At 37.4% G+C, this 20,576-nt stretch overlaps 1 protein-coding gene across 3 annotated transcripts; it reads right to left on the bottom strand.

The window, feature by feature from the left end:
- Positions 1-6,005: 6,005 nt before the first annotated feature.
- Positions 6,006-17,793, bottom strand: LOC147852607 (villin-3-like). 3 transcript variants are annotated; one of them, XM_087332916.1, is made up of 23 exons: positions 17,463-17,793; positions 16,399-16,489; positions 16,205-16,307; positions 15,724-15,792; positions 15,406-15,639; positions 15,119-15,296; positions 14,902-15,034; positions 14,448-14,610; positions 14,204-14,354; positions 14,028-14,125; positions 13,787-13,942; positions 13,625-13,690; positions 9,681-9,749; positions 9,464-9,547; positions 9,135-9,263; positions 8,311-8,458; positions 8,175-8,185; positions 7,939-8,079; positions 7,720-7,845; positions 7,567-7,620; positions 7,085-7,496; positions 6,789-6,985; positions 6,006-6,441 (listed from the first exon to the last, which is right to left on the bottom strand). In XM_087332916.1, exons 2-23 carry the CDS (start codon positions 16,452-16,454, stop codon positions 6,328-6,330), a joined length of 2,892 nt encoding a protein of 963 aa, XP_087189042.1. In that variant the 5' UTR covers positions 16,455-16,489; positions 17,463-17,793; the 3' UTR covers positions 6,006-6,327. The 3 variants fall into 3 exon arrangements, with proteins under 3 accessions (XP_087189042.1, XP_087189041.1, XP_087189043.1); XM_087332915.1 differs by having other exon boundaries at positions 16,399-16,473; XM_087332917.1 differs by lacking the exons at positions 16,205-16,307; positions 16,399-16,489; positions 17,463-17,793 and having other exon boundaries at positions 15,406-15,629; positions 15,724-15,784.
- Positions 17,794-20,576: the final 2,783 nt, after the last annotated feature.

The following is a 20,576-nucleotide window of genomic DNA, read 5'->3' as shown; positions in this document are numbered from 1 at the left end:
CTGTGTGAAGTTCTAATTGTCAGCTTAAAAAAAACTTTGGTGTACACTGTAGAGTAGAACCACTCCACCTCGTTAGAAATCGGCCTCTTAAATTTTCCTTTGTCCCATATGGCATGAAACTCCAATCATGGTAATTGAGCTCATTGTGTATTACATTTTAAGTTATCCAAAGAAACTCTATGATTATGCACAATCTTTGTCCAAATCCAATTAATTATTTGGGCATGTCTTTCAGCCATACTTTGGAGTACCTTTATACATTTGGCCTTCCAAATATACTAAATAGTGATATTTCTTACCAATTGCCATATTTCAGGTTTACCAATCTTTGTTTGTGGATTCATAGGTATAATTGTTTTTTGCATCATACCATGTCTCTAGAAATAACATTTTTCAACATCCTCTGGTTCATATAACATTGGTTGACCTTGTACCACCCCCCATGTATACACCACTCAAGGATATAATGGTATCAACATCATCACGATTCTTTTCCACATTTTCATCGCAAAATCACAACTCTACAAACAATGTGTAGCAGTTTCTGTTAGATTCATATAAAAAAGACACATTGTCTACATTCACTACTTTTTGCCAACCACTAGCTAGTGCACCCTTGTGAATTGATATGCATCGAAAACAAACAATTTTCCTACTCATTTTTTTGCCTCACAACCATTTCCAAAATAGCTTGAGTTATTATGGAGAAAGTCCATTCCATCTCCAGAAAACATTTGTGGCCGGTTCCTCCCATGACCCGTTTACAATCCTTTTTATTTGATCTTGAACCAACACTTTCCAATAAAGTTCTCTAGGATCCCTAAGTTAACTAGATACTGGTCTCCTTTCCATAGTCCAAAATCTCCCAAAAAGACTCACATTTTGTGGATATGGATCTAATCCCCAATTTGATCCATAATTTCTACCACCCTCACTTCTTTATGCAAACAAAAAGTAAACAAATAAGTTTTTGTATGTGTGAAATTCAACCTACCATCAAAATGTACATCAAAAGTCATAAAAGCTTCTTCCCCAATATAGGTTCTTACTCCAATCAAAACATCCAATTGAGTAAATGAATATATCCACTTATGCACAGAAAGTCCTAATTGCATCTGAATATTAGAAATGAACATATGGTATTATGTTGATCTTTTTTTAGTGATTGCATGTGTCTCCATCTACATCGTCACACTACCATATTGACTACATGTCATTAAATTGAACATTGAATTAGAATTGAGAAGTTAGAACCACCATTGTGGCCTTACACCTGGAGTTCAAGAACATCACCACCAACAAATCAACCTTTGCTCTTGAGGGTATCAACTCTACCTTCTTCGAAAATTGGTCAATTGATTAAACTACTAGCCAAAAAATGTTAAATCTTTGTATTTAAAATATTGTTTTCAAGTGGAAGATAATATACAATGTCTTGACGATTTTCTTATTGGGGGCATATGTACATAATGATATTTTTGAGCAAATTTGAGATTACCATTCATACAAGGAATTTTTTTGCCGCTATCCCAAATAATGAAGATTTTCCGTAAACTTCATTATATGTCATTCCCTTCAAAGAAATGAGAACATCTTAGTGAGCATTACTTAAATGCACTTCATATATTCTAGAAATTGTAGGGCTTTCCATCTAGCACATGCAATGCTCCAAGCATTGGCATTGCATTTCTTACTGCATAATAAGCATTGCGAAGAAAGAATTCTTTAGTAAATAATTTGTGATAGTTAACATGTTATATATAATATGAGAGTCATATCAAAATTCAAGGATTGCTTGCCCTGTTGGCTGATGTGTTGACGTCTTTCTTTTTTGTTGAGAACCATGTTTTAACAAACAAATATCAATGGGTATACAATCGAGGAAATTCATGATAGTTCCGCTCAAATCATTCAACATTAGCCATGTTCATGCATGCTCCAAAATTTTTAACTATAGTTTGTCCACCCTCAATGTATGTTAACAAAGTGCATGATTTTATCCTAGTTTGAAATAAATGTAAAATAGTTGAGAATATTCAACGCATTCCAATATTTTACTTATTCTACTCCCTCAAAATAGGTTATAATAAAAACGAAAGTTATAAAGTGCATAAGGGCTTAGGCATGTTACGGCTTTCCAAAGCTGATAGTTTCAATCATCCCTTTTTTTTAGCACTTCGATTGCATTGATACAAAAAGAAAACTACTAATGTGAAAACATTGCTTTACGATTCCATTGTTTGATGCGAAACAAGCGGAAAAGAACTCTTGTGTGGTACCATATCTCGATACTCCTTGAGTTGGAGTTCCAACATGCATATTCATGGGGAAAACAAACACATGCTCTCTCTATCTCTCTCCCCCAAGGGTAGAGGTAAGAATGAATACATCCATGATGGATTGACGATTGGAGAAATTACTATGATAAGGAAGAACTGATTTGATTGTTGTCGTTTTTACTAAACCCCGACCTGAAAATTTTTACCCATTGTTACAAATTTTATACAACTACTCCATTATCCATCGGCGGCTTCTCAACAGTTTCCTCTAGTAATCATAGATTAAAAAGATGCCGGAGTAAACCTATCAATACTGATGCTGGAGATATTATCACGGATTTTCTCGAACGTTATATGCCAGTAAAATTCCCGTCAGGTAAAGTCCATTGCTCGTTTTGCATGTATCGAGAATATATATTGGGTATTTGGATATTTTCGGCTCGTAATGTGCCAAGGCTTGGATCCATGGGACCGTCCCGTCCCCTCTCTTGCAAATACACATACATCATACATATATACATATATACATATATACATATATACATACATATATACATATACATATACATATACATATACATATATATTATAGATACATATATGCCCAACCCCTTTCTCAGAAATTTGTTTGTTTGTTTGTGTGTGTATGCTCTGTTCCACAAACAAAAGTGTGAAAGTCCTCCTCCTATTAAAATTGAGCTCCTCTGTTCCACACTCTCTGTCTCTGTCTCTGTCTCTCAGTCCTTAGCAATAAATATGTATGTATGTAAATGGGGGTTCTCTGTTCCCCCTGTGAGTGAATGAAAGAGTAAAGAGTTAGATAGATGTAGCTGCTGCTTCAGTATGATGTATTAGCTATAGCGTATGACAAAGAAGATCAATCACCAAAATCCACGGCCATGGCCGACACACAGAACAGTGGCAGCCCTAATGCTACCCACACGTTAGTCATTCTGGCCATCGTCATCATGATCATCGGCGTACCCTGGCTTCTGGGAGGCAGCGGCGGAATCTCTGATCCAGATCCAGATTCCATCCTGGGCAGCCAAGATCCGGAGAATCCCGTGGTCTCTCTAGGGTTGTTGCTCTTCTCCCCACAACTCCTCGTCATGTTACTGCCCTTGGGACTGATCCTGGCCGTGCGTCTGCTAGCAACTGAGACCGCGGCGACGTGGATGGGATTCGAACCCGACGCCTCTACAATTCACCATGTCACTGGATCCTCCGTAGGTGTGGCTGCCATCGTTGTCCTTGTCCTCCTCATGGTCACCTTCCAATCCTTCTTTCTAAACGGAGATTTGTTCTAGCCCTACCATCATTCCTCTTTGTGTTTAGCCTGCTTTTTTGGGTGGATCTTCGGTCAGTGTGGCAGGACTACTTGTATCCTTTCTCGTTTCTCTTGGGCACCGAAGACTTTGTTCCAAACCTTATCTCGGCTATGGACTTCTAACCTTACTTGCACGGTTCCAATCATTCATCCAAAGGGGGGGAGGAGATTTGTTATAAGTTATAACCTTTTACATGCATATATAGCATTTGCTTCCCATCCTTCTAAGTTCTTCCATGGCAGAGGCTTGGTCGAGCCTTATACTCATCCTTTTATCCTAACCTTATATATGTAGTATCACATTGGATTCTTACCTTACACGCATCACTGCCATCCAGTTTTTTTGGCCATGTGGGATACTTGTACTAACTTTAAATGCACTGTAGTGGTTTCTCTTCTACCTAGGCACTAACAGCATTTATGCATTGTTTGATTGGATTCTATACTAGTGTTCAATCTAGCACAAGGTGACTCATCTTATGTGCATCATCAGGTTTTATAGCTCAACGCTAACCTTATATGCATCATTGGTATCCATCGTAGTTCTAGAGGTCATTGGGTCTTATAGCTCCCAATTGCTAGAGGTCACTAAATCTTATATGTACCATTAGATTGTATCATTGTGGTAGGCCTTTAGTAGAGCTTTTGGACCAATCTTCTCTAACATTAATCTTATGCATCATTGGATTCTATCCTATCCTAGTGTGGGTGCTCAAGGACGAATATTATGCACCATCAAGTTATCTCTCTAAGAGCTCAGGTACTAACCCATATACATGATTTGATACATCCTAGTGCAATGGCTGGCTTAATGTGTGTGAATGAATTTGAACCTGGATTCTCTTAAATTAATTAAAATTTCTTCATCCTAAAGACGAGTCGCAATGAGGGTTCTAAAAGTATATGTGCTGTAGTTCAACCGTGGATTCTTCCAAATTAATACTTGACTTTGGAGCCTATGGATGGGTCAATATGAGAGGTCTGAAAGTATGTGTGCTATGTAACTCAGGCTAGATTTTTGAACTTGGGTTCTCCCTGTGCAATACCTTTCCCCCAACCCTGTCTGATCTTCTTTATAGAGGTGCTGTGTGTTTGATGGATTCAAATTTGTAATCTCTTTGAATTTAAATAACTTTTTCATACTATGCACGTGTCTTTATGATCTTGCTCAGAAGGCTGGTTGAAATTTGTATCATCTCAGTTTACTGCCATTTTATTTAGAAGTTTATTAAGATAAGGGCAACATTAAAATTTAAGGACGTATCAATTGGATTGTAATTTGTATGAATGCACAACCATTAGAAATGTACATAAGCTTCGCGATCCCAAAACTTCTTTTTCACACTAGAGAGTTGATGCCCTATCAGGGAGCAAAGTGCAATAATCATAATGCTCTTACTTTCTTACCAGTAAGTAACTCATGAGACAGTAGGGCTAGCCAGAGAGTTTGTAGTATTATCCAAGATCGTTTTGTATATGGAAATTGCAACAAAAGGCTTGTATCAAGTGTTCAGATTATTACAATTCTCTCTACATCTCTCTCCAAAGAAGAGAAAAGAAACGATTATGCATGTTATGCAACATCAAATGAGAAACATTTAGTTTGCACACCTCCCACATATGTTAGAAATAGAACCAGCATCTAATTTCCTTTCTCTCATAACTCAAAAGCATAGCTAGCGTGATTACTTCACTGTTCAATCTTGCTTTACCCAGGCAGAATACCTAATGGCTTAGTCTGAACATACAACTTTCACAATTGTTGTGGCTTTCTCCATCCAACACGTACTAGGTTCTTGTGTTATTCTTATTTGATGCAAATCCAATAGATTTTCACGATTACATCCTACACATCCTACCATGTTCAGAATCTTGGTTCTGAATCACTACCTAAGTGACCAATTCAAGTTAGCACTATGAAATGACCAACCAGAAAGTAGAACAAGCATCAAACACATACAAGAGGAAAGAACTACAAAAATAGCGACCAAGAATCGCGTATTGCTCAGAATCCTAACAAGCTTAGGATAAAATCAGATTCTTCTCGTCTCATTGTCACTGTCCCGATTGCTTAGGATAAAATCAGATTCTTCTCATCTCATTGTCACTGTCCCGATTGCCATTACATCGTCATCGTCTTATTCCAATCCCCCATGCACCAAAAAAAGAATGAAAATGTGGTCAGTTTGCAAAAAAAACTCTGAAATTTTTATATTGCATTACAAGATATTGTATTAGTCTATTGAAATCAGAAGTCCTCTTATGAGCTCCAGGAGAGCCCCGAGAGTAGAAAAAAATATGGTGAGGTCCTCCACGTTTTCCATGGATGTATACAAACCAATGATGAGATACATAATTTCTCATATGAGAATAAAGCCAGTTTGCAATAAAAACTTTGAAATTTTTATATTGCATTACAAGATATTTTATTAGTCTATTGAAATCAGAAGTCCTCTGATGAGCTCCAGGAGAGCCCCGAGAGTAGAAAAAAATATGTTGAGGTCCTCCACGTTTTCCATGGATGTATACAAACCAATGATGAGATACATAATTTCTCATATGAGAATAAAGCTATCGGATTATTAATATATATAAAGCCTTTTACCAATCAAATATTTCATAATTTCTTTACAACTACCTCTCTGATTTACAATGAAGTGGCTTATCATTATATCACCCTATGAGACTCTGATATATGTAATATACTCGGTCCTTGTTGTGTTAATATAGATCTGCCAACAATTTGTACTTGTCTTGCTTCCATTTGGGCAGTTGATAAAAAGTACTTTTGTCCATGTGAAATGTATCTTGGAATTCTTCATCTGATAAATAAGCCTGAGAAAGAGAAAATAAATATGTTAAAATGATTAAAGAAATAATACATAATTTGATTCATATAATACATTATTTTGGTCCTATATTCCTATAAATTTTCTCTTCCTTTTACTTCTCTGTCATCATCCATGTAATCACTTCATTCTTGGATCAATTTCTTCTCTCCTCTGTCCTACTAATTCATCCCTAAGGCAGGCATGTGAAGCTTTATTCGCCTTGTTCTTGATGGATATGGATTGCAAATTTGTAATCTTGTAAACACCAGCTCAACAAATAAATTCTAGGGGGAATTTCAAGGGGAGGGCAGATATATAAGGCAATTAGATCAAGAGGACCAGTATTCTTACCTCGCGTTTCTTTTTATCTAGTCCAGCAATTGGATCTCGAGATGAAACTTTGAGACGCTCGTATGGATATAACAATGCTAAATCTTCATTGTTCAACTTTCTTGAGGCAGATGTTGATTGAACCTTTGCCTCCATAGTTATGGGTGTATGGACTTCAGAATCTCTGTCCAATTTGCCCTCGGTTCTTGATTTCAGTCCTGGTATAAATAAATAAATAAAGGAATAAATAAATGTTCACGATGATCCCCATTTCCCAAGTCAATACGATAAAAAAGACTCTTATCATAATTTAGCACCTGGCCACGCAAAATCTAGCTTCTTGTCACTATATGTTTCGAAGACAGAGGCAAGAGCAGCTATAGCTGGTGACCGAGGAGATGCCACAGACCTAGGTGGAGTGGATGAAGGCGTCGGTGCAGCCGAAAATGATTGTCTTCTAGTTCGCATAGAGATGACCTTGGGAGTAGGTGTAGACACCACCTCTCCCAAATGCTGTGATTCAAACATAGATGATAAAGAAGAAATAGATGGCGATCGGCTATGAACTGACCGAGCACTTCCATATTTTCCTTTTGGGACTCGAGGTTTTTCTGAAGAGAGTTCAGATTTGAAAACCAATGGTCTGCCATGTGCACTTTTATCTGGGGCTGAAAATACCTCATTCTTACTCTCCATGAACCCAGGTGATTTCTTTGGGGATCTTATTGGCTGTTTGGCATATACATCAATTAATAAAACGCTATCTTTCAGCTGAAGAGCTTAAGATTTTGGCACCTACCGTGGTTGATTGCCCTTTCAGTAGCAGAACCTTTCGTTGAAAAACATCGAGGTGCTGCTTGAGGCAGTATGCAATTAGTCAATTTTACCAGATAACAAAATATCATTCCCACTAGGAAATATATTGCCACTTTTGAAAGGAACTCTAACTTACACTTGCTTTTGATACATCCCATGAAAAGAAAGATTTGAAAAAAGATGGTTCAAATCCTTCCTTTATTTTGTATAAGGGAGTTTCCAACGAACTGCCTTCACATCGTGCAGCTTGTTCAATATATTTCTGAAGATATTCAAGACTAAGCACGCATCAGAAAATTGGTCTACTATTCAAAGATAATAAAGCATACTTATCTCTGAGCATCAAAATAACGACCTGTCCCAGTTCAGTCACTTTTCCTCTGAGGTTCGCACTAACATTTTGACCAACCCAAACAAAAATATCACTATAGCAATCTAGTATCATCACCTCATCACTAAATAGATCATCTTGGGAAAAGCCAAACACCTCTGTAACCTGTTCAAACAATTAAATTGAAGCCCACATTAATTTTTTCTCCATGATAAATTGAATAGACAATACGCGATGAATCCAAATGCAAGGAAGCATACCTTTAACTGACCTGGAATGTACCCAGATTACATGTACAAAAGAAAGAGATAAAGAAAAGGCTTAGGAAAGAAAAAACAGAAAATCCAAAGCTATATTTCGCTTCAAGAAAAATGAGAAATGGAGGAAGTTGAGAACCTTTAACAAAACTGCATGAAAACAAATGGGGATCTTTGGAGCTCTCTTTTGGCTCTCGATGACTTGGATGGATCTTCTTGCCACCAAGTGTATCCCAGAACAATTCCGTTTCAGATCCCTCCTTTAAAACAATTGGGATTACATTGGGCTGTATAGAAAAAGAAAAAACAGTTTTGGCTCATTTATCTGTATGTACGCAATTTGAAGTGCCATTATATAGATTAATATCATAACCTGTAGGCAGCCAAATAAAAAAGACAGAGACAAATAAAAGATTCTGACAGATTAAAGGAGCTGCTCTTAATAATTTCATATAATACTGACTGAAAATCTAAAACGCCTATACCAACAAGCAAAAGAAAGCATCAGCATTTTTCCTGAAGGCCCTCCATCAATCAAATGATATCTCGAGTTATGGAAACAAAACTATTACAACTGTTTTATTCTCTACTACAACAGGGTTCAAATTCAATATAAGCTTACCATCCTCCCATAAATACAATCGAATCAAAACTTCCAGATCATTAAGGTGTTTCACTGGATACTAGCTTCCAGAGAAACTGTTAAGCAGAGAGAAACAAACTTTCAACATCATTTCATAGTATGCAGCATTAGAAGGCTACCCATTTGCTATGTATCATCTGACTAAATCCTATATATGTCATGCTAATATGGGATACATCCAATACCATGTAGATACATACGGGATCCTTGATGCTGTCACTTCCAGCACATGTTAAAGTGTATGCAGACACAATAACTTACAAAAAATCAATAATGCTGATCCAAACTACACATTTATGTAACAGGCTACAGCACCCCACCTGGAAACAGCACACCATGTCTTCAGTTGCCTCTTGCTCCTCTATTGTACTGAACTTCCCATACCATGTGATATAGACATTCTCAATTTGCAAGAACATGCAACTAGATGAATTTAATGATGTTGCATCCTGTACGCATTGATATACGCAATTTTACAACGAGAATTAGCGACTTAATAAGAAATGCATATTATTTTCAGACTGCTTTAGTATATAGAAGGTTATTCATGATGTAATCTTAAACATAACTAGAAACAGAAGAGAGGTATAACATTCTTCAAGAAATGATCATAAAAGTTGTTATAATGACCATAATAAGCGTTAATTACCAATTCAACTTCAATTGCTTGCCAATTTTGAGCCCCAGACTGTTGCACTTGAAACAGCCTCACTCCCAATTCTTTGTCATCGCCCTGCATATACACACATTGTCCATAAAGAATTCACAACGTGAACATCAGAAATATAACCTAATTAAGTAAAAGATGTCAGCTAAGCACAAGGAAGAAAACATATACAATAACCGAAGTTGATTCAGCGGCTTACCTTTATAACAAAGAGCTTGTCAAATAATGTTGAAAAAATAGAAGGCTCCTTGCCTTCAAAAACACGAACCTGGAATGACATCTCTCTCTGTGTTATTTTCTCTCTCATTCTCTTTGGCAGAATTGACACAGATATTGACTCTTAGACAATCTGAATGCTCTATACTTAAGCATAAGTGTAATCTTAACAAACTGCATGGATCACATTTGGCTATGTCCTCCGCTCGTGCAAAAAAAACTTGTAACACTCGTTTTGAGGTCCATATTTCATGTTTCTGGCCTCCCAAGAACTTTAAAATATCATCATGATCTCTCAACAACAATCTCGAAACATTTTTTGCAATATCATATGAAGCAAGATGAGGTTTGTTTAGCAAATGCTGAGAATAGATGTATCAATTGTTTCTGAATAAGGACTCTAATGAGTGTTGGTGACTTCTAGAGAATATACCATCCCTTTAGTTATCACTTCCCTTGAGACTTGGCATGACTATGAAGTCTCTTTATAAACTGTCCTGAGCAGACCGATTACCAGAGCTACCAGAACCTTGTCCATAACCTCTACTTTCTCAACAGATGAGATGGTATGGAACACTATTGACAGATACTGTGCAGGGAGAGATGAGATCATAACGGTGTCGGAGCAGTGCATTTATGCATGCTAATATCTTATTGTAACTATGAATGGCGATCAATGGAGTGGCCACTTGGTCCATGATCACCAGGATGGTTCGAGGCTAAAGCCTTGGTGCCAAATGAGACCATCAGACCTGAGATGGCAGCAATATCAAACTGTAACTTGGGGTCTTACCCATATCAGTATCCTTCATCCACAAATAGTTACGAGGTTCCTCAACATCAGTATACACAGTTGGCCCTTAAATCTTCATGATAGCTTGCTACAGCATGTTGGTATGCATAGATGACTTCAGCATTTGAGGTGCCTAGGTTTTAATATAGATTGACTCTCACCTTTTCAATGCAACTCTTACCAACACACTCTGAGTTAACTTGCCAAGAATCTCTCACTTTCAGTGCTTGTTTAGGTAAATTCTTGATGACCCAGGCAACCAAAAATAGGTGAACAAGAGGGTATGCATCCCTCTCACTCTTAGAGAGACAATGCCACCAGGCATACTTTCAAGAGCCACGGACTAAGGGATAGCTCTTCGACTCATTAGTGACCCCTTCCCTCATGTATGCATCAGTAGTATGGGCTCCAGTACCATCTTTCATGTGGACGCAATTAGAGAGACCTTTGGTGACGATGTTATCGCGTCAACTCCAAAGCAAATCGACAGTACCACATGACATTATTAGAGTAGAGTTCAATTTGCCCCCGATGTTAGTAGAAGCACTTTTCCAAGTGGTAGTTTTTATTCATCGAATACATAGCCAACCACAAGATAGGATTTCTTGTCGAGCCTTTGAGGCATCCCGATCCCTACATGCGTCTGGACACACTAGCTCTTGGTATAGCACTGTAGTGAGTTGGTTACTTGCAAATGGCATAGACATTACTAACCTACCTCCCCTTAAGTACAACTATGGGACTGATCAAACTTTAATATCTCATGAAGACCGTAATAAAGTAATACGCCAAGAAATATGGCAAATTTACACCCGATATACATGGATCACCCCATGAGAGCCACTCCCACCTAAAATGTTGTACTATAAGGAACACTTCTTGCACCTCTCGAAGTTAGGTTTTATTACATGACCAAGATATCTAGATACATTCTTATCAAATGCACTACGGGTGGCCATTGGACAACTTAGGATATCATCTCACCAACTTGAGATTGAGAATGGTTGGGCTAATAGAATCCCTAGAGAGGAAAGCCTATGTAGATTATGTCACATAGAGGTAGAGGATGAGTATCACTTTACATGCAAGTGTCCAACCTATGCCGAGATAAGGGCGGAATACCAAGACATATTAGGACCCTCTCCCACCCTCTCCAAACTATTAGATACCCCGGATATAAAGAGACTAGGTAGGTATATCTTAGATCTAAAACAACATAGGGAGAATAAGCTAAAAAGTGTTAACCATAACCCTTTTAATATTCATCAACATGTAAGTAGTGTAATTTTTCAGGAACAAGGGGAGACGATGAATGTGGATACACTTACGCCACTCGGCCTCTCTCTTGAGGAAGCAGAAATGCAAAGAACAACCAAACGCCCTCGGATGTTGGGCTTAAAAACAACTCAACGTGGAGTAGAAATGATTAAGAAGATAAGGGAACGTGAGCTACGCCGACTAGAAGCTATGGTGGGGGTACCTTCTACATTGGGACCACGGGGGGCCACATCCACATCGAAACCCTTTGACCTCCCGCATCTTTTCGAGAGACTTGGATGGAAATGAAACTAGGCCTAGTATAAAGCCATTTCATTGTAGAACATGTTTGTTATTTTATTAGAACTATTTAGCTTAAGCTCTTTTTTTTTTTCTTTTTCTTTTTTTTTTCTTTTTCTTTTACTTTCGATGAATGGGTAAATATCCCATTTTGTTGTAAACCAATTGTCTCATGGGCCTTAGAAGACGTTAATATATCTTTCTTTCTTTCTTTCTTTCTCATACACATAAAGAGTAGCGATAAAGATGGACTTCTGTCAAGAACAACTCATACACACAATGCAGAATAGTTTTATCTTACTACTCCAGTACATGGATACAAATCTATTGCATGCTCACACATTCCTTGACCAGACAAGTGCTGTGATTGAAACCAGAAGGTACAAAGGCATACCGCCAAAAGATAGAATGCGCCAGATTTCTACAATCATTGCATTTGCAGGTGCTCAGCATATCATGAGAAATTCGATGGTAACTTTCCAGTAGTTTAAGAGACGGTTTTGGAACTTTAGATCGAGTCGTGTATTATTATGATCATGCAAAAGATTCATAGAATTAGAGAGTTACTTACCATGAGAGGTGGACCGCCAATGGAGTTACTACCCAATGAAAATAAATGACTTATTCAAAGGTCCCACACCCACTGGCACCAGCATTCCCATTTGGGGGAAGCTGATTCATCGCTTGATTCAGCATGACTGTTCCTGATGACTTAATGCAAGATGTTTCACACTATAAACAGAAAACGCATCACCGAATCTGAGCATGGTCCTGTGCCACCAAGCATGCTGAACCATTTATCTTACTGTGAAGGATAGATATGACATCATTCTAAGAGATCCATGTGGGATCTATGAGATGAATTTCCATCATCTTTATATCAGTAATACTAATATCAGCCTCTCACCTGAACAGCTCATCAGAACAGAAATAATGTGATTTTCTTTAGCCACCACATCTTTCCTTCTGTGTCAATTAAGGATTATCAAGGGGATTCTCAATTAAGACACTTGAAAGGGGTTACAAGCAATTGGAATGTGTTGTCCATGTAGGCCACGACCATCTGAACCACAGCCTCGTCACCCTTATCACCAACAATTAAAGGTCATTATCACCCACCACTGAAGGTGCCTACCTCGCTTCAACACCATCTTGGAGTGGCCCATATTAGATATTTTTTGAAGATAAAGTTTAGAGTTCTGAGATATGTAGATTCTTCAGTATCATATGTTTAGTTGTATTTATTTTGTTTTTTTATTCCAAAAAATGAGAATACATTGTAAGATGTAATCTCTTGCTTGGTTACAGGCTATTTTGGCACTCTTAAAAGACATTAATGCAGCTTCCTTTCTTTCTTCCTTCACTCAATTCATAAAACCCCTGTTGATGTATTGTCCAGTCCATTTCTGTTCCATTTACCATAGGTAGAATTTTTGTTTTGTCTTGTGGTCAGACATTGTATAAGATCTCGACTGAATATAACTTCTTTGGTCTCATAGCACTTTGGCATTTGAACACATTATATAATTTCGTTTCTCTCTCACAATAACACAGTGAACATATATATGCAAAGGTACCTCCACTGCCCTTCCCAATGAGTTTGCAATATCCTTCACGTATAGCACAGTTGCATCTTGAGTATCCTGTTTTAAAAGCAATTTATATCGGTGCAAATTCATGAGTTATATTATCATTTCCACTTCTTTTTCATCATTAAAATCACTTGAATTTCATTTTACCGCAGTACTTTGGTGCCCCAACCAATAAAAAAGAATGTACTCATCCTTCCTATCTCCAGGATATGTATAAAGCACAATGTAGCAGTTCTTGTTGAAAAGCCTTCCATACTTGTTGAATGGGACAGATTCCTTGTACTTCCCATTCACACACCATACCTAAAAAATAGGTGTTTACAACATTAATAAGTATAAATAAAAATGCATGTATACCTAGCTGAAAATGTGAAAGAGCTTCATGAACCTGAAGTTTTCCCTCATTACTAATCAATGGTGCCTGCTCATTTGAACGAACTGCCTTCAGAAGTCCTTTAACATTCAATCCTTTATGTTTCAAGAGAGCTGCCAAGGAATGAAGATGAAAGCATATTAGCAATAGTTTTTACAGTGACGATACTCTTCTGTGATCATTCTACTTACCTGCAAGCTTTCCTCTTCCATTCTCTGAGATTGGTACATTAGTAATGGCTGGCCAAGACTCAAATTTTGACTTAAACTCACGAGGCTCAAAACCCTCAATCGTAAACGTAAGTTGTATTCCAGGTTGGTTTTTGCGCGTTCCAATCAGACTCTAGAATAGATTGACTTTGATTACTAAGAAAACACTGAGAAGGGATGGTTTTCTAAACTTTAAAGTACAACATAGGCACAAATGGTATTTCACCTGCACTATGAATGCAGCTGCTTTTCTTTCATCAAGTTGAGTATCACGACCCACCCACATAAACATTTCTCTGCCACAGTCTACTATGTAACATTTGTTTGTGTCCATATGTTCCCTCTTTAGAATTGATTCTTCCACTTTTTTAATCTGGCCTTCATGGATGCTTCATTAAAATCCCCATATCAGAAAAATGAAATGTCAAGCAGGGGTCATTTCTTCTTTTTGGATCATGCAGTTATAAAAAATAGCTTCATTGTAGAAAAACGTTTTTACGTATACATATGAATGTGTCCAGCCAGAACAGCATGTTGGGTGCGAAATTCTTCATCTTAAATAATGCTGGGGTTTAAATTCTTTATATTAAATAATGTTAGGTTTTAAATTCTTCATATAAAATAATGTTGGGTGCTAAATTCTTCATATAAAGAAATCTTGGGTGATAAAGTTTTCATACCAGAAAAGGACGGGTACAATAGCCTCCCTTTCACCTGCAATATCTCTATCTATTCTCCTTCCAAGAGGTGCAAATCCACCAAAAAAGCTCCAGAATTCCCCACTGTCAGCATCAGCAACAAACTTTCCGTCCTCTGCAAAACAATATGTGCAATAACTGTTGGTTTTGGATAAGCTTGTTAAACAAAAACTGCCCTGATTCCAGGATATACACTTACCAATGACAGCAACATGACAAACTCCAGCATGATTGTTTTCCTTTAGATATTCCACAACATCCAACGCCCTTGTCCGCTGATAAATATCTGTACTTGCCCCATTGAATTGAAATATCTTTGATTGTGTATCGAGGACAAACACATCCTCATGGCTGAGGGAAGATCTAATGAATGGCACCTGCAAAGCCCAACTAAGAGAATTATCCATACATAATACCGTCTATCACCTCATATAAGCACATCAGCACATTTGCAAAACATCATATTAAGATAATGCATCACCATACCTCTTTCACTCGAGCTACATGCCGACCACTGCACCTAAATAGTCGAACTTGGTACTGATTTTCATCTTCATCCTTCATGATTGAAGAATCTCCTATAGCTGGTAAGAAACAAGGTTTGAAGTATGAAAGGAATTTGTCAGTCTCACTACCTTCTTCCTCTCTATACTGCACGGCCCGCCCCCCTATTGTGGCATCTAGCTCCATTGCTTTGGCAATTGCTGCAGCTGCCTCATCCTGGCCGAAGAGAGCCATCTCATTAATATTTTGTTTGATGTATAATGAAATATTAGAGAACTAATCACGTTTAATTTTACTCACTTGGCTTGCATTTTTCCCTATCCAGAAATGGATGTCGTGACGAAATACTCCACTCTTAAGCCCAGTCGTCTGTAAAACGAAGTAATAAATTTAGCAAAACCAGGATTACATTTAGGAATATACAATGCTCAAATAATGCAAACTATACACATTTCAAGTCCTTGCTGCACCTAAGGAACATTCGAATTAAGCCTTTAGATCAGTTTCTTACTCACTTTCAGGTGCAACTGACTAACTGGACATTGGAAAGCTATTCAGCTTACAATCCTTCTCTGTTTTTCCATATTTCTTCCATCTCTATTTTACTGAGGGTTTGGAATGGATATATTCAAAGTTTAGCATGCATGTGCTTCAAAGGTAGCACTGATTTTAGCAACTTTGTGTCAGAATGGCTTAAATGAATGTTTTACATATTCATATAAACATACATTTGAGTGACTACTTATGGTAGCAGACTACGGGGCCTTAATAATGAGCTTACTTGCAAAAGTACATAGCAACATCCAGATTGAAACTCTGAGCTTGCCGAAGATTTCAGGATGGTTACGTTTTGAGACTTATCAATGCTCCAAATTTCTATACCCCTGTGGATTTTTGAAGAATCAGCAATAATCAGATAGTTGAGCATCAAATAAAGCAATGTATCATCAACAATCAAAGCTAATTCAAGCATACTCTTTGTTGCCAATCCCCTGGAAGGCTGAATCTAAGCCTTTCATTGATACAGACATTATTCAACTCCCCTGTATCCTGGAAGAAAGAAAAACTATGCAATGTATGTAAATATTTACACTCAGAAATATACAAAAGAAAAAGTTAAAACAGTAACCTCAAGCAACTTCTTTGGGCGCTGAAATCTTATTGAGTCGCAGATAGCTATGGTCTTTGTGATAGGAGATTTACATCTATGAATTTCAATGACTTGTGGAGGGTGTGATGTGAAAGGAGTAAGGATTGTCAAAGATTAGCGAATTCTTAACCACACAAATCCTTATTCAGTACTCCCTAATTATTGGATCCTTGTGGCTGGAATTGTGGGATTAAGAAATTGTGGATTGACAAAGATGGGCAATCAGTTCTTGAATCACCAAAACCTTATTCTTCAATGACTACCAATGGATTATTATGATTAGGTTTAGAAGTCTAATTACAATGCCTATCCATGGGTTGTTCACGTTGGAATTATGGGATTAAAAGTCTGTGGATTGGCAAATTTGGGCAATAAATGCTTGCAAATCTTTATTGGGTAATGTCTATTAATGAGGCGTTGTTTATTGGAATTATGGAATCAAAAGAATATATGCAGTATGGTATTCTACACATGGATTTAGGTGACTTGAGGAGTGCGTGATTAGAAAGGACTAATTGTTGTTATTTCAAAAGGATTGGGAAAGATGGGCTAATACATCAATTCTTCAGTACCCAAATCCTTGTTCATCAATATCTATCAATAAGGTTGATTGTTTGAAATCAACGAAAATATAAAGATATGTGGGCAACACATAAAATTTTCCACAATTTTAGCACCCAATTCCTTCTTTATCACTACCCGTTCCTGAGGCACGCAAACTCTTATTCATCCATATCTTCTATTATCAAATGGGTCATCGTGATTGAAAAAAGCATGGAATTGAAATAAGAGACAATATGTTGGTATATTACACGCTAGATGAATACAAAAGGAATAGAGTATTCATTTGAAGCATGTTAGATGAATACAAAAGGAATAGAGTACTCACTTGAAGCAGATGGTGATGATAATGATGGTGATGGTGATGGTGATGGTGAAGAAGAAGAAGAAGAGGAGTGTGGTGGTGGTGGAGATGATGAAGTATCGATGATGGGATTGAACCAGAGATGAATTGTGTTCAACAATGGCAGAAAGGAAATGGGCAATTGTCCAAATTGACGATATGGCCCCGTATGGACATAGAAGAGGCAAAGACCAAAAACCCTCCTCTCTCTCTCTCTCTCTCTAAGTATGTATATGCCAGCTTTTGCGATGTAAAGCAAGCTTATGACATATTCCATCTCTCTGTCTCTGTCTCTGTGTGTGGGTATGGGTGTGCGTGTGTGAGAAAGAAAATGCAAGGCTCCCTTTTCATCATCGTGTCAACATTATGTGGGAAACACATTATGTCCTCCATTCCCTCTCTCTCTCTCTCTCTCTCTCTCTCTCTAGGTCCCCTCACAAAAATCTACTACATTTCAGAACAGAGTATGTATGTACATATAGTGTACATACATACATACATATGTATGTGGGTGTGTGGGTCTCTTTCTCTCTCTTTCTGTTCCTCCCTGCCATTCCATAGCTTTCATCATAAAACCGTCTGAAAAGCATCCTCCTCCTCCTCCATTGGGGGTCCTAGATCTACCCTACCCTTTGTCTATTACATATGTACTCTTGAGTCTTAATTAAACCTTTGGCCATCGTATTGCGGATGTCCGGCATAGGAAATGCATCATCAAATTACGGGATGTCCGTCCAGCATATGAAATAACCATTTGCATTGTTCACTATTCACACCCCCCCACCCAAAGGTATCACGTGATTGTGTATTCATGCTAGGGTATGTGTCCAAGCAATGTGGCACCGTAGCATCACCCTAACTAGGTTTCCTTCTATTTCCCCCTGCTCATGCTCTTTGGGTACATAAGCTCATATTCACCCGCCTCTACATTGTTCGTTTGCTCCCACTCTCTTGTCAAATTATTGGGTAGTTTTTAATGTGGTCTTATTGCCATTACACCTTTTTGTCGAGGAATTGCTTGTATGTTTTCAACATTTTATCCATAGTGTTGAATATGGCAATCTTTGTCATCAAGTTGGTTGCACTTTTTTATCAGATTGTTGGTTATCGATGAATCTCATCCTCTCACAAAAAGCATTGGCGGTAGGGTGATAGTGTGCCCAGATGAAGACAAATGAACCAAGTGAGAATACTTTGTTATCGAATTTGATGTTTATATTGATCATCTCATCTCTACACCACTTTATCAAGTTGCGAATATTTAAAAACCTATATTGGTTCCTGATCCACAAAAACCTACTTTACCGATGCATTGAGCCTTTTAATTCATTTACTTTACGCAATCATGACAATTTCCCTAAACCCACATCCTTTATGTTTCATAGTTTTGAACTCCACTTTACCACCTAGGGAGTTAACACCATGAAAGTTAATGCAAGCATCAAATGTACATTTTGAGGACATATAAGGTGTTCATTATTCACACTAGGTAAGTTCAAATACCGATGTAATTATAAGGGCACGTTGGTTGTATAAAGGAGGTGGTGGCACAAATTAACTTTATATTCTCTACTAAAGTGGTCATTGGATACAGACTTCTTGAATTGACAGATACTTGTGATCGCGGTTCATGATCAACTCCTTATTGGAGACCATTATCCTCCACAATAACCTAATGCATGGCTGGTAATCTAACCTTGTAATGTATCGTGGCATTCATATTCAAATATTAAGCATAAAAGTTCAATATACCACCTGCTTTGCTGGAATATATTTTGTCTCATGCATTAATTATCATTTGAAATTAATGATTTGCAAAGTTGCAATTTGATATGAGATGTTGGGACATTGCCCCCATTGCCTTAAGATTGCAAACATCAATGCCATTGTCTTGTGGCTTAAAATATTACAAATTATGTTAAGTTCCTTGGTCCCTGCTCCATCTTATGATTTAAGAAAAGCCATTTGTGGTGTAACAAGTTAGAATTCAACTTTCATTTTGGGGTGAGGGGGCATGATCACATTAAGGATGTTGTATGTGAACGCTTATGCAATATGTGTATATGGATCCAATGAGCATGTGCTCTCTATGCATATACATTGTAACATGTCTAGTATTCCACTTTGATTGATTGATTTTTTTATTTATTATTTATTTTGGCAGGGGGTAGGGGATCAATCACATTGGGGATGATGATGTATGTGAACTCTTATGCAATATGTGTATATAGATCCAATGAACATGTGTTCTCTATGCATATAGTAATAGACAGTTAATGAATATGTTTACAAGCTCTTAGCAATACAAAGATCAAATTGTTTGTAGACTACTGACATAAAAGAGTTTTCATTATGGCATGTGTGTTTGATTTATGATCCTTACATGTATGTTTAAGTGAAAACAAAAAGCATGCAAATCACATCTTTATGTGCTTCGTGGTTGAGTTCATATTATAATATATAGACAATATCATGAACATTGAGCACATACAATTGTGGTAAAAGATCAATCTACAGTCGCACGCTATGAAGAATGTTAATAAAGAGGAAAAAGTAGGGAAGCACAACAACTACTGAAGTCAAATCTATCGTGCTATGGAACACCTTTTCAAATTGAAAGGAAAATTATATCTATACCTTGGGTATCAAAGAGAGTGTCGCCATGATTCTCTTTAGCAAACTTGGGCCTCTACGCTTTTTAAAGAAAATCTTTAAATTTTGAGCATTGAACCGAATGCTTGTAATGGTCATTGCTCATTCATCAAGACATGGAATTTAGTGACCGGGAGCTGTTATTAAGATTTTAGAGTGAGTTGGATGTAGTTTGAGGCCAAGTTACTCCAATTTGTAATTATGAAGTAGAAACATGAATGTCCTTATCATCATATAGTTTCACGCACATAGTGTGCCCACTTATTGTGCTTGCAAAGTAGGTTACATCACCAAGAAGAATATCCGAATCCTCGCCATCATGAAAATTGCACACATTCATTCTACTGCCATAAAACTAGTAAGTTGTAATTCCAAAAACAACGGAATGTTGGAGTGAACTCTCATGTACAATGATAACATCTTATAGCTTCACACAAATAGCGTGCA

The sequence above is a fragment of the Azolla caroliniana genome, unplaced genomic scaffold (genome assembly GCF_043228905.1).
Source record: "Azolla caroliniana isolate FFs.n. ecotype wild unplaced genomic scaffold, voAzoCaro1.0.p SCAF_17, whole genome shotgun sequence".
NCBI lineage: Eukaryota > Viridiplantae > Streptophyta > Polypodiopsida > Salviniales > Salviniaceae > Azolla > Azolla caroliniana.
The sequence above is the reverse complement of the archived record's forward strand: the minus strand, read 5'-3'. Positions and strand labels throughout refer to the sequence as shown.

Excerpts from the sequence above, each read along its gene's own strand:
- LOC147852607 (XM_087332916.1), bottom strand. The coding sequence starts at position 16,454 with ATGTCTGTATCAATGAAAGGCTTAGATTCAGCCTTCCAGGGGATTGGC. Across the intron at positions 9,548-9,680 it reads ACAAGCTCTTTGTTATAAAG|GGCGATGACAAAGAATTGGG; the intron begins GTAAGCCGCTGA and ends GTGTATATGCAG. Across the intron at positions 9,264-9,463 it reads AAGCAATTGAAGTTGAATTG|GATGCAACATCATTAAATTC; the intron begins GTAATTAACGCT and ends CAATGCGTACAG.